This window comes from Pleurodeles waltl, chromosome 6 (genome assembly GCF_031143425.1).
Source record: "Pleurodeles waltl isolate 20211129_DDA chromosome 6, aPleWal1.hap1.20221129, whole genome shotgun sequence".
NCBI classification, from domain to species: domain Eukaryota; kingdom Metazoa; phylum Chordata; class Amphibia; order Caudata; family Salamandridae; genus Pleurodeles; species Pleurodeles waltl.
This window is the reverse complement of record NC_090445.1, coordinates 1,648,712,561-1,648,736,295: the sequence shown is the minus strand read 5'-3', so window position 1 is coordinate 1,648,736,295 and position 23,735 is coordinate 1,648,712,561. Positions and strand designations below refer to the sequence as shown.

General features: G+C 45.6%; 1 protein-coding gene across 5 annotated transcripts in view; it reads right to left on the bottom strand.

The window, feature by feature from the left end:
* Window positions 1-23,735, bottom strand: part of BRD3 (bromodomain containing 3) — a 506,564-nt gene that overhangs the window by 98,590 nt on the left and 384,239 nt on the right. For all 5 annotated transcript variants that reach the window (XM_069241568.1, XM_069241563.1, XM_069241564.1 and 2 more), the window contains one exon: window positions 20,541-20,806. In XM_069241568.1, coding sequence (XP_069097669.1) covers window positions 20,541-20,806 — 266 coding nt within the window. The remainder of the gene's footprint in view (window positions 1-20,540; window positions 20,807-23,735) is intronic.

Genomic DNA, 23,735 nt, shown 5'->3' with positions numbered 1-23,735 from the left:
CAGAGCCATCTTCCTACAAGGTTTACATGGACCAGTCGAGTGAGAAGAACACAGCCAGTTCAAGCTATAAAACGCGCAACCTCCCACGATGGCAGCAACCAAGACATCACAACAAGCAAATTTCAACATTAAGCCTGGTACCATTCCAATTGTTTTTTTTTTTTTTTAAGCGGACCTTGTCCTACCCTTTTCAACACTGTATAAGGAACATGATGAGAATCAGAAGAGGGAGGGCTGCACATACAATGCAGAGATGCTCTGTATTATACTTCACAGCATGCAAGGCAATAATGAGGAGTAACCTACTAAAAACAAGTTATTAAATACAGACTCATTAACTGAGCACTATTTAGTGTTGGATTTAAAATAGTGCCTAGTTCTCTTCCAAACAAACAGTTGACAATAAGGGCTGCCTACGACCTTGAAATGAAAGCACCTTATGCCTCTTACTACACATGCCATATGACTGCAAGCTTCCCCTGCCATCCATCATATGCACAGTACTTCCTACCTTTCACCTTGTGTAATCTGAGTGATTCACAACTGAATCTATGTAATATTCATGCAAACAAAATATGAAGTTATGGTGACTATATTAATCCAAATAAGGATGTTATCTATTTCTAGCCTGGGGTTAACACACTATCTACATCGAGACTATACATAACTTCTGACTGAAATTCAGCGTTTAGGATACAGAGCATGCGTCTGAGTGCATACGCAGCCACACCCACTACGTCCAGGATAGAAGCACACCGATGCCAGCTCTCTCTTTTTAAATGTAGTAAAGGAGATAAGACTGATGACCATGGGAAGACTGGTGGATGATGGGAATTTGAAAGACTGGAGTAATTGAGCAACACAAAGGCAAGTTCACCCCGACCTCCAATGATGTTGGTCTACTCCAATTCCCTACCTCTGATGATAACACAGCAAGAAGTACACGAAAGAGGCATCTAGAACTCTTGAGAAAACTGTGTTGCAATTTTGATCTACAGCAAAGCACTCACTTTATTGGTGTAAACAATTTAACATTTCATTCATTCTACCAACAACGCCTTTCAGATCAAACTGGAAAATGATCTATCAGTTTTGCCCCACCAACTTTTGTTGGGGTCCTTGGGGTACTGTATACTGGAAGAGGATCGCACTAATCTCAACAACATTTTAGTTCATTGTTGGAAATGGCCCATTTTGCTGGGTTATTCCCAAACTATTTGCCTTTTTTTTTAGGTCTGTTTTTGCTGGTTTATTGTCTCTGTGCACCTAATCACTGCTAATCACTGCTAAAGTGCAAGTGCTCCCTATATAAATTGTACTGTTGATTGGTTTATCCGTGATTGGCATATTTGATTTACTAGTAAAGTGCACTAGAGGTGCCCAGGGCCTGTAAATCAAATGCTACTACTGGTTGTGCCACCCACATTAGTAACCCTGTAAACATGATTCAGACCTGCCATTGCAGTGTGTGTGTGCAGTTTTAAACTGCCAATTTGACTTGGCAAGTGTACCCACTTGCCAGGCCTCAACCTTCCCTTTTACTACATGTAAGGCACCGATATGTTAGGCCCTAGGTAGCCCTATGGGCAGGGTGCAGTGTATGTTTAAGGTAGGACATACACTAGTGTGTTTTATATGTCCTAAGAGTGAAATACTGCCAAATTCGGTTTTCACTGTGCAAGGCCTATCTCTCTCATAGGTTAACATTGGGGCTGCCTTTAAATATCCTTGAAGTGCAGATTCTCCTTGAGACCAGAAAAAAATCTGGAGTTTAGGGTCTCTGAGCTCACAATTTAAAAATACATCTTTTAGTGAAGCTGGTTTTTAGATTATTAGTTTGAAAATGCACTTTTAGAAAGTAGGCATTTTCTTGCGTAATCCATTCTGTGACTCTGCCTGTTTGTGGATTCTCCATCTGGGTCAGTTTGACAGTTGGGCTGTTCACACACCTCTCCTCTAGACAGTGACGCAAAGGGGGCTGGGGTGTAGCCTGTATATCTTGATTAGCCATCTGTGCTGGAGGGGAGGAGAGGAGTGGTCACTCACACCTGAAAGGACTGTGCCTGCCCTCACACAATGCCGTCTCCGACCCCCTGATGAGTGTCTGGGGCCTGGCCTGGACAAGGAAGGATCTTGAAAACACTTGAGACTTTGCTTTGAAGTTTGCCAACTTCAAAAGGTAGAACTGGTTATAAGAAGAAGACCCAAACCCCCCAAATTTTAGAATCTTTCTGGAATCAAGAGGAACCTCTGCCCAGGAGAAGAGCTGAAGGAGGAGTACTGTCCCTTTGCTGTGTTGCTTTGCTGGACTGGCCTGCAGTTGCTGCTTCTGCCTGAAAAGAGTGCAAAGGGTGAACTTTGCTGTGTGTCCTGCTTGAGAAAATACTCCAAGGGCTTGGAGTAGAGCTTGCCTCCTGTTGGAAGTCTGAGGGACGCCAAAGACTTCAGTTTCCTCAACCTGTAGCACTGGGAACTGTTTGTTTTGTGCTGTTCAAGAGGAGAAACCACAGCGACGCCACCAACGACGCCACTGGCCTGCGCCGTGACCTGCTGACACCACACGGAGTCGCATTGCCCCGCGACCCTGGTCTCCCCGATGTAGTCATCGGATGAGTTCACAGTGCTGCTGCTCTCACCACGACCTGTGGGCCCACACTCCGGCATCGCCTGCTCACACCGCAGCCTGGGCTTCCCCGCTGCCACCGCCACCGCTCCTGCGGACACCGGCGCCGCTGCCTGCACCGTGGCCTGTGGGCACTGCTCGTGAGGTACACGAAGCACCGTCCCATCCCACACCGCAGCCCCGGTCCACTGACGCAAGCACCATTGACTCCTGTGTTGTCACCAGGCATCCTGCCTGCACCGTGGCCTGTGAGCACCGCTTGTGAGGGTCACGAAGCATCGTCCTGTTCCGCACCGCTGGCTAGGGCCTACCGACAACAGCGCTTCAGCAACGCCGCTGCCTGCACCGTGACCTGTGGACCACCACCACACTTCATACCACATCCCTGGTCTCACAGACGCCGCTGGATGGCGTCACTGAGCCGATGCCTGCACCGTGACCTGTGGACATCGCACGTCGCATCGTCCCGCTTCGCACCGCAGCCCCGACGCCATCCATGGCGGCGCACCTGACTTCATCAGCCTGGTGTTCGATGTGCAACACGTGTGACCTCAAGGGCCGACGACTCCTCTACCGACTCCGGAACAGACACCGCAACGTCAGTGACGCTGCTCTCCAGAGCTCACCGCAAGGATCACGACGCCCCGCAAATCCAGGGTACTGTTTGCGGGTCTTCCCGACACCGTAGCTGGCCCGCAACACCGCGGCCGGCCCGAATTGTTGGTTTTGTTGATCACAATACCATGATAGACCCAGGTGGAGCTATCGACTTCAAGGAACTATAGTTTTGAGTAAATCTTGCAGAATTCATATTTTTTGTACTGTATGTTGGATTTTTAGCGTATTTGGTCTCCAGGAGCTCTACTGGTTCCCAATACACAAATGGGCACAGTTCAAACTTTTCACACACTACACTATACTGTCCCAGCCTACCTCAATACCATTCAGACACCTGCCACAGGCTACACTACTGCTAGCACATATCCAACGGCGAATGCAGGACAAGAACAGGTGGTCGGACCTTCTCCTATACCGTCCCTGGTACTACACATCTGTGCTTCCTTGTGAACTCTTGAATTTTGAAGAAGCTGAAGACCTATAGAAGTTCGAAAAGACGTCTTGTGCCACAAATACCCCCTCAGAATTGTGAGTAATGCAGTTTGACAGTTAAGCCCACAAGTGAGGATTATTCAAAATTAATCAATGTACACAAACAGTCAAGAACTAGGGCTTGCTTCTGTCAGGGTGAAGGTGGAAGGATCACCTGTGCCACTTGCCATGGGGGTATATTCAGGGCAGTGTTCTTGCAATCAGTCAAGCAAATAAAAGTGTATGGCCCTCACTGAGTGATGATCTGGGAACATGGTTACTGTCTTCCCAAAGGAACAAACTTTTGCCAGGGGCATGCTTTCAACTACTCTATACAGACAAGTGACCCTATGCATTAGATCCTCTCGGAAGGTAATAGTTTTTTATTTTTGTCTCAATGACAACCCAAGATTGTAGATGATCTAGAGTAGAAAGGCCAAATTTGCAACTTCTGCTACCCATTTTTAGAAAAAACTGTTGTCTGATGACAGAGTGCCAAAAGTGTCAGGTCCACAGGAAGGAACAGAGTGACCATTTCAGTTAGTTCAGAAACAAATACAGGATCTGGCTGGGGCTGGAGAGCTAAAATCTCTTGTTAATGCCTTGAAAGTTAAGGAGCTTAGCAAAGAATTTAAGGAGCAGGATAGAATACTGCAAGGGAGCAGAGTTCAAATGGATGATCCATCTCTTACTCATGCTTTGGAGGACAGTGGTCAAAATGATCCAAGATCTTTGGTGGCAACGAAAGAACAAAAACAATAAATCACAAGAAAGCAAACCACTGATTAAGAGTTGATGGAGAAGTTTAGGGCAAGAAGCAGACAAGCCACTCTAAAACCAGTTGTCACCAAAGATCTGATGATTGTAAGAGAAGGTGGGGTTTTGCACTGCTCAGCCAAAAATGTAGGTTAATCACCAAATTAACTACACATGCAGACTGTGCAGGCAACTCCCATGGGCACATATGCCCATCACTGCTTCTACTTCAGGTATCAGCTATCCAAAGGAGCACTGAGATGCACTGATTAGAGTGTGAAAACACATTGCATCACTGCCTTTTACTTTTATTTCTGTAGTGTTGCCACTCATTTAGTAACATGGAAGACTCCTCTTTCTCTCTCTTTCAACAATCCCTTTCACTGAACAGCCATGAAACTAGACAGCTCTTGGAGGTGTCAGCAACAAAGAGGAACATGTCACACTGTGATCCAACAGGTTTGCATCCACAGAAGTCTGTATTTTGTAATAGTTCCACTTGGCCAGGAGAGAGAATGGGCTTAGCCTATAGTGCAATACCACTGGTAAGATGATCACAAAGAAAAGCTTTATCCTACAGTGCAAGTGCTGATCGAACTGCAGTTAAGTGATGTGGAAAGTGTACTTGATGAAGGTTTCTGCTCCCTGGTGAGACGTTACCCTTCCATGACCATGAAAATCGACCTACTAACTAAACACGGAGGGTAAATAAAGTCTAAAGGGTTAAGAGCACAAGCTGATTCTGGCTACTAAGGGTAATTGCACACAGACTACAGGCTGCGTGTCTTCCTCACTAACCTGCAAGGCACTAGGTACCACACCTGGCTACCTCCGATGTACACGGCATAAAAATAAGGTCCCCTTTATCTTGGAGGATGACCTTGCTTTCATACTGATGAACACCGGTCAGCTTTATGCAGATCTCTACCCGTTCAGTCCTAGTCTGGCAAACAACAGTCCTTTGTAAACTACTACAAACAAAGCACACTAGTCGGCTACTGCAGGCTGTTTTGCAGCCCTCTGCCCAAACCTGAAACTCTTTTTGAGACCCTGCAGCTAAGACTGCAAAAATAAAGAGAATAGGGTAAAAAGCAGTTGGAAAACTAAGATAGGGTATTCATTATATTAATAATCTTTTATAGATGCATACTGAGTGCATCAGTTTCAAGATAATACTCCTCCTGCTGAGATTTAAAGCGAAGGGGGAAGCAAACAGTTTCCTAATATCGTCAGCCTTGCTAATGTTTGTGGCAGCAATGAACATCCATGCAATAAGGATTAGTTAATTAAACACTCCTTGCACAACTTCCAAACATGTGGTAATCATGTTATCAAAACACTACAGTCGATTTCTGGCATACCAAATCTCCACTGAGAATCCTCTTGGGCAATTAGCACGTGTATGCAGAGTACAATGCACCTGGTAATATCTGCCTTAGTAGCAGAACTGCATTACAGAATGATGGTCTGTCTTGATAACCTTTGGTACATCATGTGATATTTTACACTGCATAATATTTATCTGTAGATTTGGTTTTACAGACAGTTTATATGTAACGAGTTGTGCAGGAGAAGAACGATGTGACGTTTAATGACAAATAATGGCGAAACAAAAAGGAAAAGCTTTGTAATCTTTACTGAAGTTTTTGAAAAATGGTTAAAAAAATATTTGTGTTGAAATTTCACAACTTTGTCAAACATGTCATTTACAATGGTTTAGTGCTTGCAAGTCTAACACTCAGCATAAAGTAAAGTATTTCTTGGGGATAGCCCTCTGCTCAATATGTTATAATTTTCCTATATTAAGGGGAGCTAGTGGTGGATTCCTTTACCCATAAGACTTCGGTCGTGAGACACTGGCATAGCTTAGGAATTCTATATTGCTGTCATGCTGGAAAGTCGGTAAAGCCACTATCCTAAAGTTTCTTTTTTCATATCTGCAGGAATAATCTATGCCATTCCTCCCATGAAGCAGAAAAATAGGGGTAGACCTGAAAGGTAGGTCTTTGAGTCCACACCACTGTACATGGAGTCTGTGTTCCCCACAATACACAGCTGAGCTTATGCATGATGGCCTTTCCCTCATCTTTCCATGATGAGTACAGAGATGCAGAATAGTCCAACAAGGAAACAAAAATAGTACTAATGGCATCTGCAGTAAGTGACAATAAGTCAGAGAGAGCAGGGAATGACTGGCAAGACGTCCTTGACAATATGTAGCCATAGAGCCATAGGTTGGGATCACGTAGCTTGACGCACACTGCAGACTTAGTTCTCAAACATAATATAGACATTGTCCAAGTGTCTGTGCAAATCCAGTCCCAAACTGGCCATTCTGTCACTGTAGAGAAACTCTGATGTGGTACTATCCCAACCCTCGGAGCTCCCCGAACACACAAACCTATTCTTATAGCACTTGGCTGCAATTTAATCACCGATAAATATAAAGTAAAACCTAGCCATCTTCCCAATATCTCTGAACCTTAGGTTTTGCAGAAAAATCTGTGCCACATTTTATTTACACCAGAGTTGCTTCCCATTAAGACCCAGAAAATGAAATGCACAAACATAATACAACTGTGAAATAGCCACGCAGGTTAACACCTACCATGCTAAGTGGCAATGTAAAGAATCAGTGAGGACAACGCCCATTACAGGAGTCAGATGAGAAGCTAACAAAGATGTCAGGAGGTGAAAGCCTTACATTGCCAACCAAAGTAAGGGCCTCAAACCAAGCATGAACATGTTTATTGTTTGCTAGGATTTGGCCACTCTCAAAGCCTTGAATAACACTTCTCGTGAAACTTATAAATATTTGGGAGAGTACCCATAGACTGGATTCAATTTCTAGGAAACTTGTCCTCCACATGCTCATTACTCCACCTCCGAAGCAATCCACTTTCCACACACGGATCAATGAGGAGTTAATGGATTGTTCTAAAGAAACTTGTCCAACCTCCTAATATAGCATTTGTCATCAACACACCTCTGCTCACAAACAGACGACTTTTAAAAGCCCTCGCTAATTACTGGCTATACAACTTTACTGTACTCGAGAGAAGATCCTGGAAAGGGAAGCAGCTGAACAACACTCCTTGTGAAACATATAAGCATTTGAAAGAGTACCCATTGACTGTATTTAATTTCTAGAAAACTAGTCCTCTGCCTGCTCATTACCCCACCTCAGAAGCAAACCACCTTCCACACACTGATCAATGAGGAGTTAAACAGATGGCTCAAAAGACAAACTTGTCCAACCTCCTAATATAGGTTTTGTCATCAACATACCTCGGTTCACAGTCGCCTTTAAAAACCCTCACTAATTACTGGCTATATACAACTTTACTGTACTCAAGAGAACCATTGCAAGTTCCACATGTGTGACTTAGGATTACATTCTCTGAATGCAAAATGAACAGGCACACAGCTTGTGCCGTTGGTGCCATTTAGTGTGGCGACAAATTATGACAGCAAACTCATTATATTACAGCTTGGATATCTGAAGTAGCCTGCACGAGGGGTGTGGAATTCCTATAGCCCGACGTCCAGTACATATTGTTTGGGTCAGGGACAAAACGTTTTCATGTTAATTTTGTCCTTAGGACAAGTAGCCTGCCAGGGCTCATATTACTATAGGGTTTGAATACTAGCAATTCCCTTATTTTGCACCTCTCAGCAGATCTAAATACTGGAGACGGGGATAAGCAGTAGTTCCACAGTTTGAACGGCCTTTTGAGTCTGTACAAACCTGCTAACTTGCATGCCACAGGGGTTTTTCCCACTTCTTCTCTAATCTTTTCCCATACTGAGAAAGGTTGGACATTTTTTCCGTATGTGGGCAGAAGTAAAACTTCTTACAGTGTTGAGAAAAAGTGATTCAAGAGAAAGTGAACCCATAAATGCTCAACAGATCTACACATACATATTTGCTAGTGATAAAATCTAGTTCACAAATATTTTCTAGGAGTACGATATCCTAGCCTACATCTGTAAATTCTTGAATTCGGGAATTCATGAAAGTCGTAAATCTGCATTAATGCAAAGACATATGTAAAGAAATGGCTCCCTGTTGCAGTTACCCCCCACTTTTTGCCTGATACTGATGCTGACTTGACTGAGAAGTGTGCTGGGACCCTGCTAACCAGGCCCCAGCACCAGTGTTCTTTCACCTAAAATGTACCATTGTCTCCACAATTGGCACAACCCTGGCACCCAGGTAAGTCCCTTGTAACTGGTACCCCTGGTACCAAGGGCCCGGATGCCAGGGAAGGTCTCTAAGGGCTGCAGCATGACTTATGCCACCCTAGGGACCCCTCACTCAGCACAGACACACTGCTTGCTAGCTTGTGTGTGCTGGTGGGGAGAAAATGACTAAGTCGACATGGCACTCCCCTCAGGGTGCCATGCCAACCTCACACTGCCTGTGGCATAGGTAAGTCACCCCCCTAGCAGGCCTTACAGCCCTAAGGCAGGGTGCACTATGCCACAGGTGAGGGCATATGTGCATGAGCACTATGCCCCTACAGTGTCTAAGCAAAACCTTAGACATTGTAAGTGCAGGGTAGCCATAAGAGTATATGGTCGGGGAGTCTGTCAAAAACGAACTCCACAGCTCCATAATGGCTACACTGAATAACGGGAAGTTTAGTTTCAAACTTCTCAGAATAATAAACCCACACGGATGCCAGTGTTGGATTTATTAAAAAATACACACAGAGGGCATCTTAGAGATACCCCCTGTATTTTACCCAATTGTTCAGTGCAGGACTGACTGGTCTGTGCCAGCCTGCTGCTGAGAGACGAGTTTCTGACCCCATGCGGTGAGAGCCTTTGTGCTCTCTGAGGACAGAAACAAAGCCTGCCCTGGGTGGAGGTGCTTCACACCTCCCCCCTGCAGGAACTGTAACACCTAGCAGTGAGCTTCAAAGGCTCAAGCTTTGTGTTACAATGCCCCAGGGCACTCCAGCTAGTGGAGATGCCCGCCCCTTGGACACAGCCCCCACTTTTGGCGGCAAGTCCAGGAGAGATAATGAGAAAAACAAGGAGGAGTCACTGGCCAGTCAGGACAGCCCCTAAGGTGTCCTGAGCTGAGGTGACTCTGACTTTTAGAAATCCTCCATCTTGCAGATGGAGGATTCCCCCAATAGGGATAGGAATGTGACCCCCCTCCCCTTGGGAGGAGGCACAAAGAGGGTGTACCCACCCTCAGGGCTAGTAGTCATTGGCTACTAACCCCCCAGACCTAAACACGCCCTTAAATTTAGTATTTAAGGGATCCCCTGAACCTAGGAACTCAGATTCCTGCAACTACAAGAAGAAGAGGACTGCTGAGCTGAAAGACCCCTGCAGAAGAAGAAAAGAAGACACCAACTGCTTTGGCCCCAGACCTACCGGCCTGTCTCCTGCCTTCTAAAGAAACCTGCTCCAGCAACGCTTTCCCCAGGACCAGCGACCTCTGAATCCTCAGAGGACTGCCCTACTTCAAGAGGAACAAGAAACTCCTGAGGACAGCGGCCCTGTTCCAAAAAGACTGCAACTTTGTTTCAGAGGAGCAGATTTAAAGACCCCTGCAATCCCCGCAAGAAGCGTGAGACTTGCAACACTGCACCCGGCGACCCCGACTCGACTGGTGGAGAACCAGCACCTCAGGGAGGACCCTCCGGCGACTCCAAGACCGTGAGTAACCAAAGTTGTCCCCCCTGGACCCCCACAGCGACGCCTGCAGAGGGAATCCCGAGGCTCCCCCTGACCGCGACTGCCTGACTCTAAAATCCCGACGGCTGGAAAAGACCCTGCACCCGCAGCCCCCAGCACCTGAAGGATCGGAACTCCAGTGCAGGAGTGACCCCCAGGAGGCCCTCTCCCTTGCCCAGGTGGTGGCTACCCCAAGGAGCCCCCCCCTTGCCTGCCTGCACCGCTGAAGAGACCCCTTGGTCTCCCATTGGAAACCCGACGCTAGTTTGCACACTGCACCCGGCCGCCCGCACGCTGCTGAGGGTGTACTTTTTGTGTGGACTCGTGTCCCCCCCCCCCGGTGCCCTACAAAACCCCCCTGGTCTGCCCTCCGAAGACGCGGGTACTTACCTGCTGGCAGACCGGAACCGGGGCACTCCCTTCTCTCCATTGAAGCCTGTGTGTTTTGGGCACCTCTTTGACCTCTGCACCTGACCGGCCCTGAGCTGCTGGTGTGGTGACTTTGGGGTTGCTCTGAACCCCCAACGGTGGGCTACCTTGGACCCAATTCTGAACCCTGTAGGTGGGTTACTTACCTGCAAGAACTAACAATACTTTACCTCCCCCAGGAACTGTGAAAATTGCACAGTGTCCACTTTTAAAACAGCTATTTGTGTTTTATGTGAAAAGTCTATATGCTACTGTAATTATTCAAAGTTCCTAAAGTACTTACCTGCAATACCTTTCAAATGAGATATTACATGTAGAATTTGAACCTGTGGTTCTTAAAATAAACTAAGAAAATATATTTTTCTATAACAAAAACCTATTGGCTTGGAATTGTCTCCGAGTGTCGTTCCTCATTTATTGCCTGTGTGTATGTACAACAAATGCTTAACACTACTCCTTTGATAAGCCTACTGCTCGACCACACTACCACAAAATAGAGCATTAGTATTATCTCTTTTTGCCACTATCTTACCTCTAAGGGGAACCCTTGGACTCTGTGCATGCTATTTCTTACTTTGAAATAGCACATACAGAGCCAACTTCCTACAACATATATCATTGCACTTTTACGATTTTCTTTAAGAATTGGGCACCTAATTGTTATGCAAGACCTTTTGTTTTTATTAAAATGTTCTCTCTCTCTCTGTCTATTTATCAGCAGGCGTCACTGAGAGCAAGGGGCATTTTGGCAAATGAAAGAACTACTGTCACAATGTGTGATTTTTTAGACCAAAAAATATTTTAGCTTTTTTGCCAATGTTTGTTATGATGGTGAGGGCACAACAATAAAATTTTACAAAAACCATGTCAAAATAAGACACGCATTGACAAAACCAGAAGGCGGACCACCAATGTCAGACCTATTGGTTTTTGCCAATGCTTGTTTATTTTCACGTTTTCCATAATCTTGTTGAAATTGGTTAAACTGATTTTAACAATAGGAATATTTTTTGAAAATACTGGCATGCATCAATTTTACTAAAATTGTCACAGTAGGTTACAAAACAAAATCCTAGTTCATTTTTAATAAGCATTTTATTTTGAAAGCAAAGAATCATTATTTCTTTCAAGCTTCTGCAAGTATTTGCATCTACCCAGAGAGCATTCTGGGAGCCTTATACGTAGGTTCTGATTGCTTAACTTAGCAAACCTGTGTCTTCAAATTTTTATGCTGAAACGACTCACTATTGCAGTCCGAACATACAAATTTTCACGTTGCCTTGAATTAGTCCGCAGAAGGGGTTTGGAATTCCTATAGCCCAACATCCAGGACATACTGTTTGGGGTCAGGGACAGAAGGTATTTATGTTAATTTTGTCCTTAGGACAAGTAGGCCCAACCCCCTGCAGCACCAACTGTTTGGTTTTTAAGTTACACCACCAAATTATGGATCAGTAAAGGGCATGGTCTTCAGCGAAGGTAATATTTATGTCCATATGTTAATGCTGTTCGAACTTGTATTTATGGTTCATTAATACAAAGCCTTTATTAAGGCGAGCACTCTATGAAAATGTTGTATGCTCGAGACTGCACTACTGACAGTCTTTTCAGCATAAAAATGTGTAGACACTCGTTTGCAGAGCTGAAGAATCAGAGCCTATGTATAATGCTCCCAGAAGGATCTCTGGGTAGATGATACAGAAAAATAAGGTGTTTGCGTTATCTGTGGGGTTCAATACTACCTTATGCTGCATTTTTTTAAATGGTAGTTTCTCTGCAGTACATTTCAAGAGGCTGATGAGCTTTCATTCTTGGTGAGCAGATCCCTGTTCTGCGAGAACCAGCTTGTATGCTCCCCACCTTTGAAAGGCTGCATCTGTAGTTAGGTCTGCTTGAGCCATGCATAAGGCTGAGTCAATGATAGACTGGCTGGTCTACCACTAAAGTAGTGGTTACATGGCTGTATCAACACTAAATCCTACCATGAACCCATCACTTGCGACCAAAATCTCATTAAGCATTCCCAAGTTGAGACATGCAGTCTGACAAGAGAATGCCATGACACTTTCTGATGTATGATAAGCTGTCCAGTGCACCAAGAAGTGTTATTCCCAATCCTTTCAGTGCTGGGCAGCCTTGGCCCAGGTTAAGTGGGCCCACATTCCTTCTGGGGGCTGGTTCTTGGCCAACATGTAGCAGATCTTAATGCAGAGGACTAGCCACCCCAACAAAGTCCACTTATACTTTCTTTGCCCCAGAAAACCCCACAGAGATGATCATCCACCTAGTGGTTTTTGCTGCAATCAAATCTAAAAAGCTCAAGGCTTTTCTATGGCCCAGCCAATGGAGTTTTTCTACTCTGTAGAGGGATGAGGTGGAGCAAATCGAGTTGGGAAAGTAGTCAAAACTTTTGGCAAAAAAGGCAGTCCTAGTACGTTAATATTTTACATGGTGAAAAGGTGGTTCAAGGCAACGGAACCGAGTGACCTTGGAGTTTACTCATGCAGCACGCTGAAGTTAATGCGACTAGGACAAAGTTTTCAGAGTCAGGAGACACAGTGGACAATTGTGAATTAGTACCAAGAGAACACACAAGGAAATTGAGGATCGAATTGGGATTCCACTGAGGCATCTCAAAGGGTTTTGGGGAAACATAAGAAAACCTTTGAGCAACCTCTTCACAGCAGGCAATTTAAAAAAGGACAGTTGCCCTGCTGCGGCAGCTGCAGATCTTCACAAAGTAGTAACCTGACTAGCGGACAGATGCCCATGGCCAGAAGTTCCAGGTACTACTCACTCATTGTCCAATCCACAGCCAATAGGATTACTTTATTCCAATCATTCATGATTCTTTTCTGAACGCTGGGCAGTAGAGGCAGTTGCAGAAATGAGTATTGGAGTCCCTTGCTCCACTTCAAATCAGAATGCATCTCATAGAATTTTCTTGGGAACTCTATTGTGCAAAGGTTTTGACACAGCGTGTTCTGGGCAGTGGCAAAAAGATCTAAACAGGGATTTTGCCGTTGCTGTAACATGCCCTGGTCAACCTTGGGATTTGGCTGCTATTCGTGACCTGCCAGGAGTCGCTGGATGAGTCTGTCTTCCTTGGTGTTCAAAGATCCCGGCAGGGGGTTCATGACCAGGGAAAAACCCAGAGACTAAAGGTTGGTGCCAGTTCCAGAGACTAAAGCATCTTTATACAGGACCCCACCCAGCCCGGCTTGTTGCAGTACCACATAGTGGGGGTCGCTGTTCGTGAGAACTTGAACCCGCTTCCTTTTGATTAATGTAGGAAGGCTTTCAGCTCCAGTATAATCACTCACAACTACAACAGGATATGTGGGGACTAAGTGCACCGACCACCAATCCCACATGACCTCCACATCCCAGCAATTTTTCACCCATCACTGCCACCAGCTCTCAGAGGGAAAGGGAGAGGGGTCTGCTGCTGGTCCATTTGCAGCTGTGCTACCACCACTCCAAGTCTTTTGCAGTCTCCTTTAAACATGGATGGAACTAGACAAGTTCCCCTCGTTCTGGACCCACTGAGACTACAGGTTCCATTGCAGAGCCCACATAGGGTATGGGGATTTGTCTAGCGCGACTAGTCAACTGTGATGGTATCCAATGCGCGGGAGCAGGCTTGTAAGTGTAAGAATGAAGGTGATGAGTGTTCTATGGCACCAGCTATTGTCAAGGAGCAAGGCAGAGGTCAAGAAGCCTCGAACTACTCTCACCAAGACCTACGACCAAGGTGGGGGCATTGGGAGCATACTCAATGTTCTGGACTTGTGATGGCGATAAGGCCCGGACAGCTTAATATATAGTATGGCCCAGATGAATAAGCCTTTGGAAAAGAGTCCAGTGTGACTGACCTGTGGATAGTGAAACTCAAAATAGTCAGGTGGTTTGTATTCACCTGGAGGTGGTCTACAACATACTGGTGAGCCCATTTAACAATTGGTCACTGAGGTAGGGAAAAGCTGGAATTACCAACTTCCAAAGGTGTGCTACACCCACCGCCATCACTTACTAAAACCTGAGTGGCACTAGTGAGCCAAAAGAGAAGCAGAGCAAACTGAAAATACTCCTGGACTACCTTGCACAGCATGTAGCATTGATGGGATTGCATGATGGGGACATGAAAGTAGTCGTCCTGCAGGTCCTTTTGCCATTATCCAATCACCTTGATCCAGGATGGACAGAACCTGGGTCAATGCAACTACTCTGAATTTGTTCTTTCACAAGGTGGTGTTCAGAGATCTAGAATACTGCATAGGGTCGGAACGTTTGCTGCGCCTGGTGGCCTGGACGTTGTTTGTCTGATCGTTGTTCCTGACAGGACTAGGTGCCTTTTGCAGAGGTGGTGGGCCATAATGCTGTGGAACACCAAGCCTATCGAGTAGCCTCAAAAGCAGCAAAATTGTTAAGGGTATGGTCTTGCTGGAGTGGAAAGGCTTAAGGAAGATTCTGTGGGGGCCCAATTTAATATGAAGCACTGCGACGCTGCATCAGCCTTCTGGTCAAACAGGCGAGATTGGTCGAATGGTATTGCCATCAGACGTCTGTACATTACCAGAGATGCCTGTGGCTCACATCCAAAAGTGTGACACCCAAGCACCATTCTAGTGCCCTATATTCTGCTCAAGCAGCTGGTAGTGTATTGCAGAATTTTTGGCCACATCATGATCATCCTGGATACTTTAGGCCAGGCTGGCCTAAAGTTCTTCGGAGACTGTCAGTAATATAATGCCAACCATGCCCCATAAAGTATGGGAATATCTACTAATCACACAGCTGACAGTGACTGGCAGGAGGACTAGGATGGCAGAAGAAAACATCAGTGTAGGAAGTTGGCTCTGTATGTGCTATTTCAAAGTAAGGAATAGCATGCACAGAGTCCAAGGGTTCCCCTTAGAGGTAAGATAGTGGCAAAAAGAGATATTACTAATGCTCTATTTTGTGGTAGTGTGGTCGAGCAGTAGGCTCATCAAAGGAGTAGTGTCAAGCATTTGTTGTACATACACACAGGCAATAAATGAGGAACACACACTCAGAGACAAATCCAACCAATAGGTTTTGTTATAGAAAAATATCTTTTCTTAGTTTATTTTAAGAACCACAGGTTCAAATTCTACATGTAATATCTCATTTGAAAGGTATTGCAGGTAAGTACTTTAGGAACTTTGAATAATTACAGTAGCACTTATACTTTTCACATAAAACACAAATAGCTGTTTTAAAAGTGGACACAGTGCAAATTTTACAGTTCCTGGGGGAGGTAAAGTATTGTTATTTTTAGCAGGTAAGTAAATCACTTACAGGTCTCAGTTTTGGGTCCAAGGTAGCCCACCGTTGGGGGTTCAGAGCAACCCCAAAGTTACCACACCAGCAGCTCAGGGCGGGTCAGGCGCAGAGGTCAAAGAGGTGCCCAAAACACATAGGCTTCAATGGAGAGAAGGGGGTGCCCCGGTTCCAGTCTGCCAGCAGGTAAGTACCCGCGTCTTCGGAGGGCAGACCAGGGGGGTTTTGTAGGGCACCGGGGGGACACAAGTCCACACACAAAGTACACCCTCAGCTGCGCGGGGGAGGCCGGGTGCAGTGTGCAAACAAGCGTCCGGTTCTCTGTAGGTTTCAATGGGACACCAAGGGGTCTCTTCAGCGATGCAGGCAGGCAAGGGGGGGGCTCCTCGGGGTAGCCACCACCTGGGCAAGGGAGAGGGCCTCCTGGGGGTCACTCCTGCACAGGAGTTTCCGATCCTTCAGGTACTGGGGGCTGCAGGTGCAAGGTCTTTTCCAGCCGTCGGGAAAGTAGAGTCAGGCAGTCGCGGTCAGGGGGTGCCTCGGGATTCCCTCTGCAGGCGTCGCTGTGGGGGCTCAGGGGGGACAACTTTAGTTACTCACGGTCTTGGAGTCGCCGGAGGGTCCTCCCTGAGTTGTTGGTTCTCCACCAGTCGAGTCGGGGTCGCCGGGTGCAGTGTTGCAAGTCTCACGCTTCTTGCGGGGAGTTGCAGGGGTCTTTAAATCTGCTTCTTGAAACAAAGTTGCAGTCTTTTTGGAGCAGAGCCGCTGTCCTCAGGAGTTTCTGGTCTTTCTTGAAGCAGGGCAGTCCTCTGAGGATTAAGAGGTTGCTGGTCCTTTGGAAAGCGTCGCTGGAGCAGGTTTCTTTGGAAGGCAGAAGACAGGCCGGTAGGACTGGGGCCAAAGCAGTTGGTGTCTTCTGTTCTTCCTCTGCAGGGGTTTTTCAGCTCAGCAGTCCTCTTCTTCTTGTAGTGTCAGGAATCTAAATTCTTAGGTTCAGGGAAGCCCTTAAATACTAAATTTAAGGGCGGGTTTAGGTCTGGGGGGTTAGTAGTCAATGGCTACTAGCCCTGAGGGTGGGTACACCCTCTTTGTGCCTCCTCCCAAGGGGAGGGGGGCACATCCCTAATCCTATTGGGGGAATCCTCCATCTGCAAGATGGAGGATTTCTAAAAGTTAGAGTCACTTCAGCTCAGGACACCTTAGGGGCTGTCCTGACTGGCCAGTGACTCCTCCTTGTTGTTCTCATTATTTCCTCCGGCCTTGCCGCCAAAAGTGGGGGCCGTGGCCGGAGGGGGCGGGCAACTCCACTAGCTGGAGTGTCCTGCGGTGCTGGGACAAAGGGGTGAGCCTTTGAGGCTCACCGCCAGGTGTTACAGCTCCTGCCTGGGGGAAGTGTTAGCATCTCCACCCAGTGCGGGCTTTGTTACTGGCCTCAGAGTGACAAAGGCACTCTCCCCATGGGGCCAGCAACATGTCTCTAGTGTGGCAGGCTGCTGGAACCAGTCAGCCTACACAGATAGTTGGATACAGTTTCAGGGGGCACCTCTAAGGTGCCCCCTGGGGTGTGTTTTACAATAAAATGTACACTGGCATCAGTGTGCATTTATTGTGCTGAGAAGTTTGATACCAAACTTCCCAGTTTTCAGTGTAGCCATTATGGTGCTGTGGAGTTCGTGTTTGACAGACTCCCAGACCATATACTCTTATGGCTACCCTGCACTTACAATGTCTAAGGTTTGGCTTAGACACTGTAGGGGCACAGTGCTCATGCACTGGTGCCCTCACCTATGGTATAGTGCACCCTGCCTTAGGGCTGTAAGGCCTGCTAGAGGGGTGTCTTACCTATACTACATAGGCAGTGAAAGGCTGGCATGGCACCCTGAGGGGAGTGCCATGTCGACTTACTCATTTTGTTCTCACTAGCACACACAAGCTGGTAAGCAGTGTGTCTGTGCTGAGTGAGGGGTCTCCAGGGTGGCATAAGACATGCTGCAGCCCTTAGAGACCTTCCCTGGCATCAGGGCCCTTGGTACCAGGGGTACCAGTTACAAGGGACTTATCTGGATGCCAGGGTGTGGCAATTGTGGATACAAAAGTACAGGTTAGGGAAAGAACACTGGTGCTGGGGCCTGGTTAGCAGGCCTCAGCACACTTTCAATTTAAAACATAGCATCAGCAAAGGCAAAAAGTCAGGGGGTAACCATGCCAAGGAGGCATTTCCTTACAATCAGTTTCCCAAATTCTGTCAATTCCTTTTGACTCTGTATGGGGGGAGTTGTAGGGAATCATTGGAGTTTAACCTGCTGGTAGAAACCCCAACTCAGACTTCCTGGTGTTGGGTGCTTTGTCAAGAAGCCAGGGTAACCTGGTGCTTGGTAATCTGTTTTAATCGGAGGGCAGGAAGGAACAAGGCCTAAAACAGGTGCCCATTACGTTCAGTTAGGGCTTCATTGAATGTTTGGAAGAACTCAGAGGCAGTTTAAGCAGACTGAAAAACCCCAGTTAATACATTAGTTTTGAATTTCACTGTTGGCAGCTTTAAGTCTAACACCTCTGCTACTGGTCTCGTTCCTACACCACGCGGTACTCATTTCCATTGAAGGACCAGAGGAAAACACAACCCACTGTCTAAGGAAATGTCCAACCCACCAGCCTTCTGCAGGTCCTTGACCAAACTGTCACATCATAGTGTGGGGGAAAATAGCACACCTTATCTCCATTGTCATCGCTGAAGGCTGGTTGACTCTGACCATAGTCTGAAACAAAATGGTGGAGCACTGGGGTGTGGTTGCAAGCTAAAGGCATGGTTCTGTCAGAGTCAGATTGAACTGGGTGTGTCATCTCCATACCAAGCGAGGTCACATCACAAATCCAGATTGATAAAACCTCAGCTGACAGTGAAGAATTTGGCTCGGATTTTGATAGGACATTTGGGGCAGGGGTCTTTCTCTGGGGACATCGGGGTCAGTGATAATGTCAGAGGTGGATTTTGGTGCCAGTTTGGAAGTTAGCTTTGACTTTGGAGTTGATCCGGAGATGGATTTAGGAGGCACAGAGGGCAGACTTGCTAGCAGTAATCAGAATGGAGGCTCTGCGGATCCCTGGGACCCAAAGGCATAACAGAAGCAACCTAGCACTGCTAGGGAGTCACAACATGACCTTTTTGAAGCTCTCAATCTATTGGGACAACACGATGGCCCTGAAAACTCAGGATGCATTGGGATCAGCTGCGGAATCGGCTCTACATGGAGCAAGACAGAAGCAACCAGATGTCAGGATAACTTCTTAAGCTGAACGTGCTGGAACTGTGACAAATCCCACTTAACCTTCTCGTGTTTCCAGCTCAACTAACTGGCACCCTAAACTTCAAGGAACAGGATTTCAGACTTCTTAAGGTGTTCAATGATGTACAGCTTCACTTTGCATTCCTGGGCTGCCTTCAGCGATTCATAAGGTCACACTCCTCAGAGTACTTGGGGTCATCCCCCATACCAAAACAGGAGTGTACCTTGTGGGATATGCCACAGACATTTGATTCAGTCTCTACAAGACCTAACCTTTGTAGTTTTAGAAAGACATTTCCTTGCACACCAGAGAAAAAACATAATTTTGGAAAACAATCTTGTCTAGTTAGGAGGAAAAAGTGCAGGGAGCAATGCAGTTTAAATCTTCAGCATTCAGTCTGGTTCCTCAGGATATTCTAAAGGTTTAAAATGTAATTTCTGTAATGATGGGAACTCACAGAAAGGGAATATCAAACTAGTTGGAAAATTTGCATATTTAGACTGGGCACCTGGCTACAAAGTGTACGGGGAACATTGAGGACTGAGTGACAAAGTAACTGCTTTGAGATTGCAGAAGCAGTGAAATACACAAAAAGTTGGCTAAGGAAGACGTAGGTGTTGATGAGCAGGGACTAAATATCCCATACAAGGGCAACAAGGTGAAATGAGTGATAGAAAGATTATAGTTGAGTAGAGACATTGTTTTCAGTGGCAGACCATAATCTTGTTTTTTGAAGCAATGTGAGAACGTCTGATGGTGGATGTGAATGAATATCAAAATGCTACATGTGTGACTAGGACATGCTTCCCTTCTGCTCTGGCTTCAGGATGCTCCTGATGAGATGAATTGATGGGTTTGTTGAGTCCTTGGCTACGATGGGAGGCCTGGCTACAAACATACTTATTTAATGGAAATACAGAAGCCACTAGTAGCAAGCCCCATAGTTTTTGAGAGGTTCTTTTTGGTGGATGGGAAAGTATCAGTAAGAAGAAGCTATAAATCAGGTGAAAGTATTTTTACTGCAAATAAATACATTCGAATTCCGGGCTACATAGGGTGAGACAGACATTCCGCTTTGCATGCTAAACTCAAAAATTATTTATTGACAGTGTAAAAGCTGGACAGAAGTGAGAAAATAATGAAAACATTGTGAGATGGAAAAAAACAAATTAACAAGAGAGTACTTTAAAAATGCTATATTCTATCACTTTTTAATGTATTTTTAAGAATAAGAAAAACGACTCTGGCTGATAAAAAACACAGCAATAAGCAAAACTTATAACTGTATAACCAGCCATCTTATTGCACCACATCCTTTCCAATACCCCCCAAATAGAAATATTGCAGAGCACTCACACACCTGTTCGATGTAGTTGTACTGTTTGCTTTTTTGGCTGGCGCCTTTTTTGACTGTGCCACTTTGGCTGGCTGTGTCGCTTTTACTTTTTTTTCTTCCTCTATTTTTGTTTTATGTTTATCCTTATCCTTGTCTTTCTCCTTATCCTTCTCTTTATCCTTGTCTTTCTCTTTCTTCTTCTTCTCCTTCTCCTTCTTTTCTTTTTTCTTCTTTGGTTTGTTCACCGGCGCCTGCGACAATGCAGCTAGCTGCTCATGAACGGCTTTCAACTGAGAAGAAAGCATTACAATAATTTCAGTGGTTCATTGATACAAAATCTATGGAAGTCACCCATCCACTTCAAAGAAGTAGGCTAGGTGCCTCCTACAATTATCCTAAACTTATTGTATTGGAAACAATTAGCATGACATATCAATACTGGCACTAAAATGAAACCATTAACATTAATTGGAAGCGAATAGCAGGACAATTATGACTGTTGGTTTGCATTTAGCCTTTCCAGACTTCACATACTGGGTTTCACACAACCATTATCAAGTATATTTATTGATTAAATTCAGTTTTACCACTCGTTTTATTTTATAGTAACCAGAGTTGCTCTTCAAGTTTAGCATCAGGACTATTTTTCCCATCTTCCCCACGCATACTCCATAATCTTATTTGATAAATTTTTAAAGTTGCAAAGAAGATCATTAAGTCTAACGCGACTCTTGCTCCTCTATAGCATATCAAGTCTGTTTTTCATGATTAGAAAATGTATATGGCACCTTCAGTAAGACACAGACCCAAGCTCATTTTTTTAACGGGCTGTTCCTAAGGTCAATCAACCACTGACCTATTGAGCACTATCTCCTCAGAGTTATATGTGACTGTCAAAACCAATTCTCTGGAGGGGGTAATTCTAGGGAGTTAAGGGTCTTTAACCATCCACACCCACGACGCAAAGCCTTGAACATTACAGAGGGCCAAATAAAAGTACTTCTCACTATCGACTGGTGAGGAAAAGCAATCCAAAACCAAGAGGTGAGACTGTGATGGACATGTCCCCCCTCCAGACCCTGACTGTGGTGGACGCATTCCCCTTAAAGACTGGGGGGGATGTGTCCTTTGAAGCACAGAGTAGGCTCGGTTAACCTTACATTTTTTTTTATTTTTTAGAACTGTTGTGGTGACGACTCTTACATTGACCAAGTTGTCAGTATTGCACTTGGTCGTGTTTTTTTTGGCACTGGCAAGTACTAAACAGACTTCTTGGTTTTAGAGTGAGTTTCTACCAAGCAATAGAAACTCATTCCAATAACACAGAGCTTACGCCTGCAGTGTTGCACCACCATTTGGGAAAATTATCGTCAATGGTGTTATCTTGTGCTTAATTTTGACAGGTTAAGGTTCTAGGTACACATCCTCTTCTGGTTCCTGAAATAATCCTCCCAAGGATCATACCAATCCCGGGTAGGCAAAATGTCTTGGTGTGGCTCATGTTGATGTCAATCAGTGCAGTTTGAGGGAATGGACAGCTGTGGTGATGGAAAAGGCGGCTGTATCAAAAGTTGGGGGGCAAGATTGGGGCTTAGTGGGAGGGAGCTGCAGGTGTGGACGAGTGCCCTTGTCTAGCACTTTTTGGGGGATCAGACATGTCTGTATGAGCTTTCTCTATGTTCCTGACTGTGGTGTGTGAACCTCCTCTGCCTGTAGTGCTGGATGAATTTAGATCTCCCTAATAGAAGGCTGTATGAAAGTCTGGCTAACATCAGGCGACTGTGAGCTCGATGGAAAGAGGGAGGGTCACTACAGTCAGATTTCAGTGCAGAGGCCATCTCGTAGCTGGTTTTGACTCAGTGTGGTTTTAACAAGACTCTGGTGTGCACCACAATGGATGAATGCAGAATCTCTTCACTAAAGGCTGTAATGGGGTCTCTCAAGGTAGAAAGTTCTCTGAACCATAAAGGTCAGTGCCTCTTTTGGCTTGCCTCAGTACTCTAACAACCTAAGTGTGAGATAACCATTCCTCTGGGGCATTGATCCTCAAGTGAGTGTGGAGGCAAGGAGGCTATAGTTTTTGTCTGGGGCCCCATAATGTGTTGCAGTTAGTCCCTTCACCGTGTCCTATAATGCACCAGAGGAGAAGACTTCGGGGCTTTAGTCTCCCTAAGCTGGCTGGATACCTGTAGTCCTTCCGTCGTGCTTGGCACCCTCGAGTTTTGAGGCTGAAAGGTCGACGGTTAACACGGCGTTTTGCGATGAGTCCAGAGGAGAGCTTGGGAATAGCAAATAGTCTTAATTTTTAAACTTTAATGTCTTGCATGCTAAATAGGTCTAATGAACAGGCCAGCACCACATACTTTAGGGACGGGCAGAATTACACACCAGATGTTGACAGGATCATGGATATTCATTATTGTTTTTAATGGCAAAACAAAGGGCACTTTCACTATAAAAGTCCACCTTGATCGGATTTCTGTACGTTGAGCGGGTCAAAGTTCAATCAACGCGTTCACCAATTTGAGAGGTCGTTTATGGAGCTGAATCCTCAGCGGATGGCACTAAAGTTCTGGCAGAAATAGTTACCTACTATTAAGGATTAGAAAGAACCGGAGGGTGGAAAGTTTATCTGAGGTGCAGTCTTTGTCCAAGAGCATTGTGGGTTCGGGGAGGAATCATGTGACAGAAACGTCATTTAAACAAACAATTGCAAATGTCTGTGCCCAACACTAGATGGCAGAAGTATGCAAATTACACGCATCTACAGCAACATATGCTATAAGCTGTTTTACCTGCCTAACTGTCGTCAGCTACCTCTGACTAGTGGATCCTGCAGGTTGTCTGTCATGGTTACAAAACCTTTAACCTTCCTCTCAGCCCCTGTACAGTTTCTCCAGTTTCACTCAGTAGAGCACGTCTCCTATCCTTGCCCAAATTATCCAGTGATTGCCGGACAAGGGGGCAACAGAGACAGTTACAGAGAAAGAGATAGTGGGTGTTAGTACCACTACTTCGTGTGTAAAAAAAAAAAAAAAAAGTGCAGGCTTAGACCAGTTGTGAACCTAGAGTTCTTGAATGCCTTCCTTCAGAATTAAAAATACAAAATGTTGAATTTGGCTTAGGCCGTCCCTGCTTAGACCCTGGGAATAGGATGGTCTCCATGTACTTGCAGGATGCATTTTCATGTACCTCTTCTTCAGCCCCACAGGTCGCTCC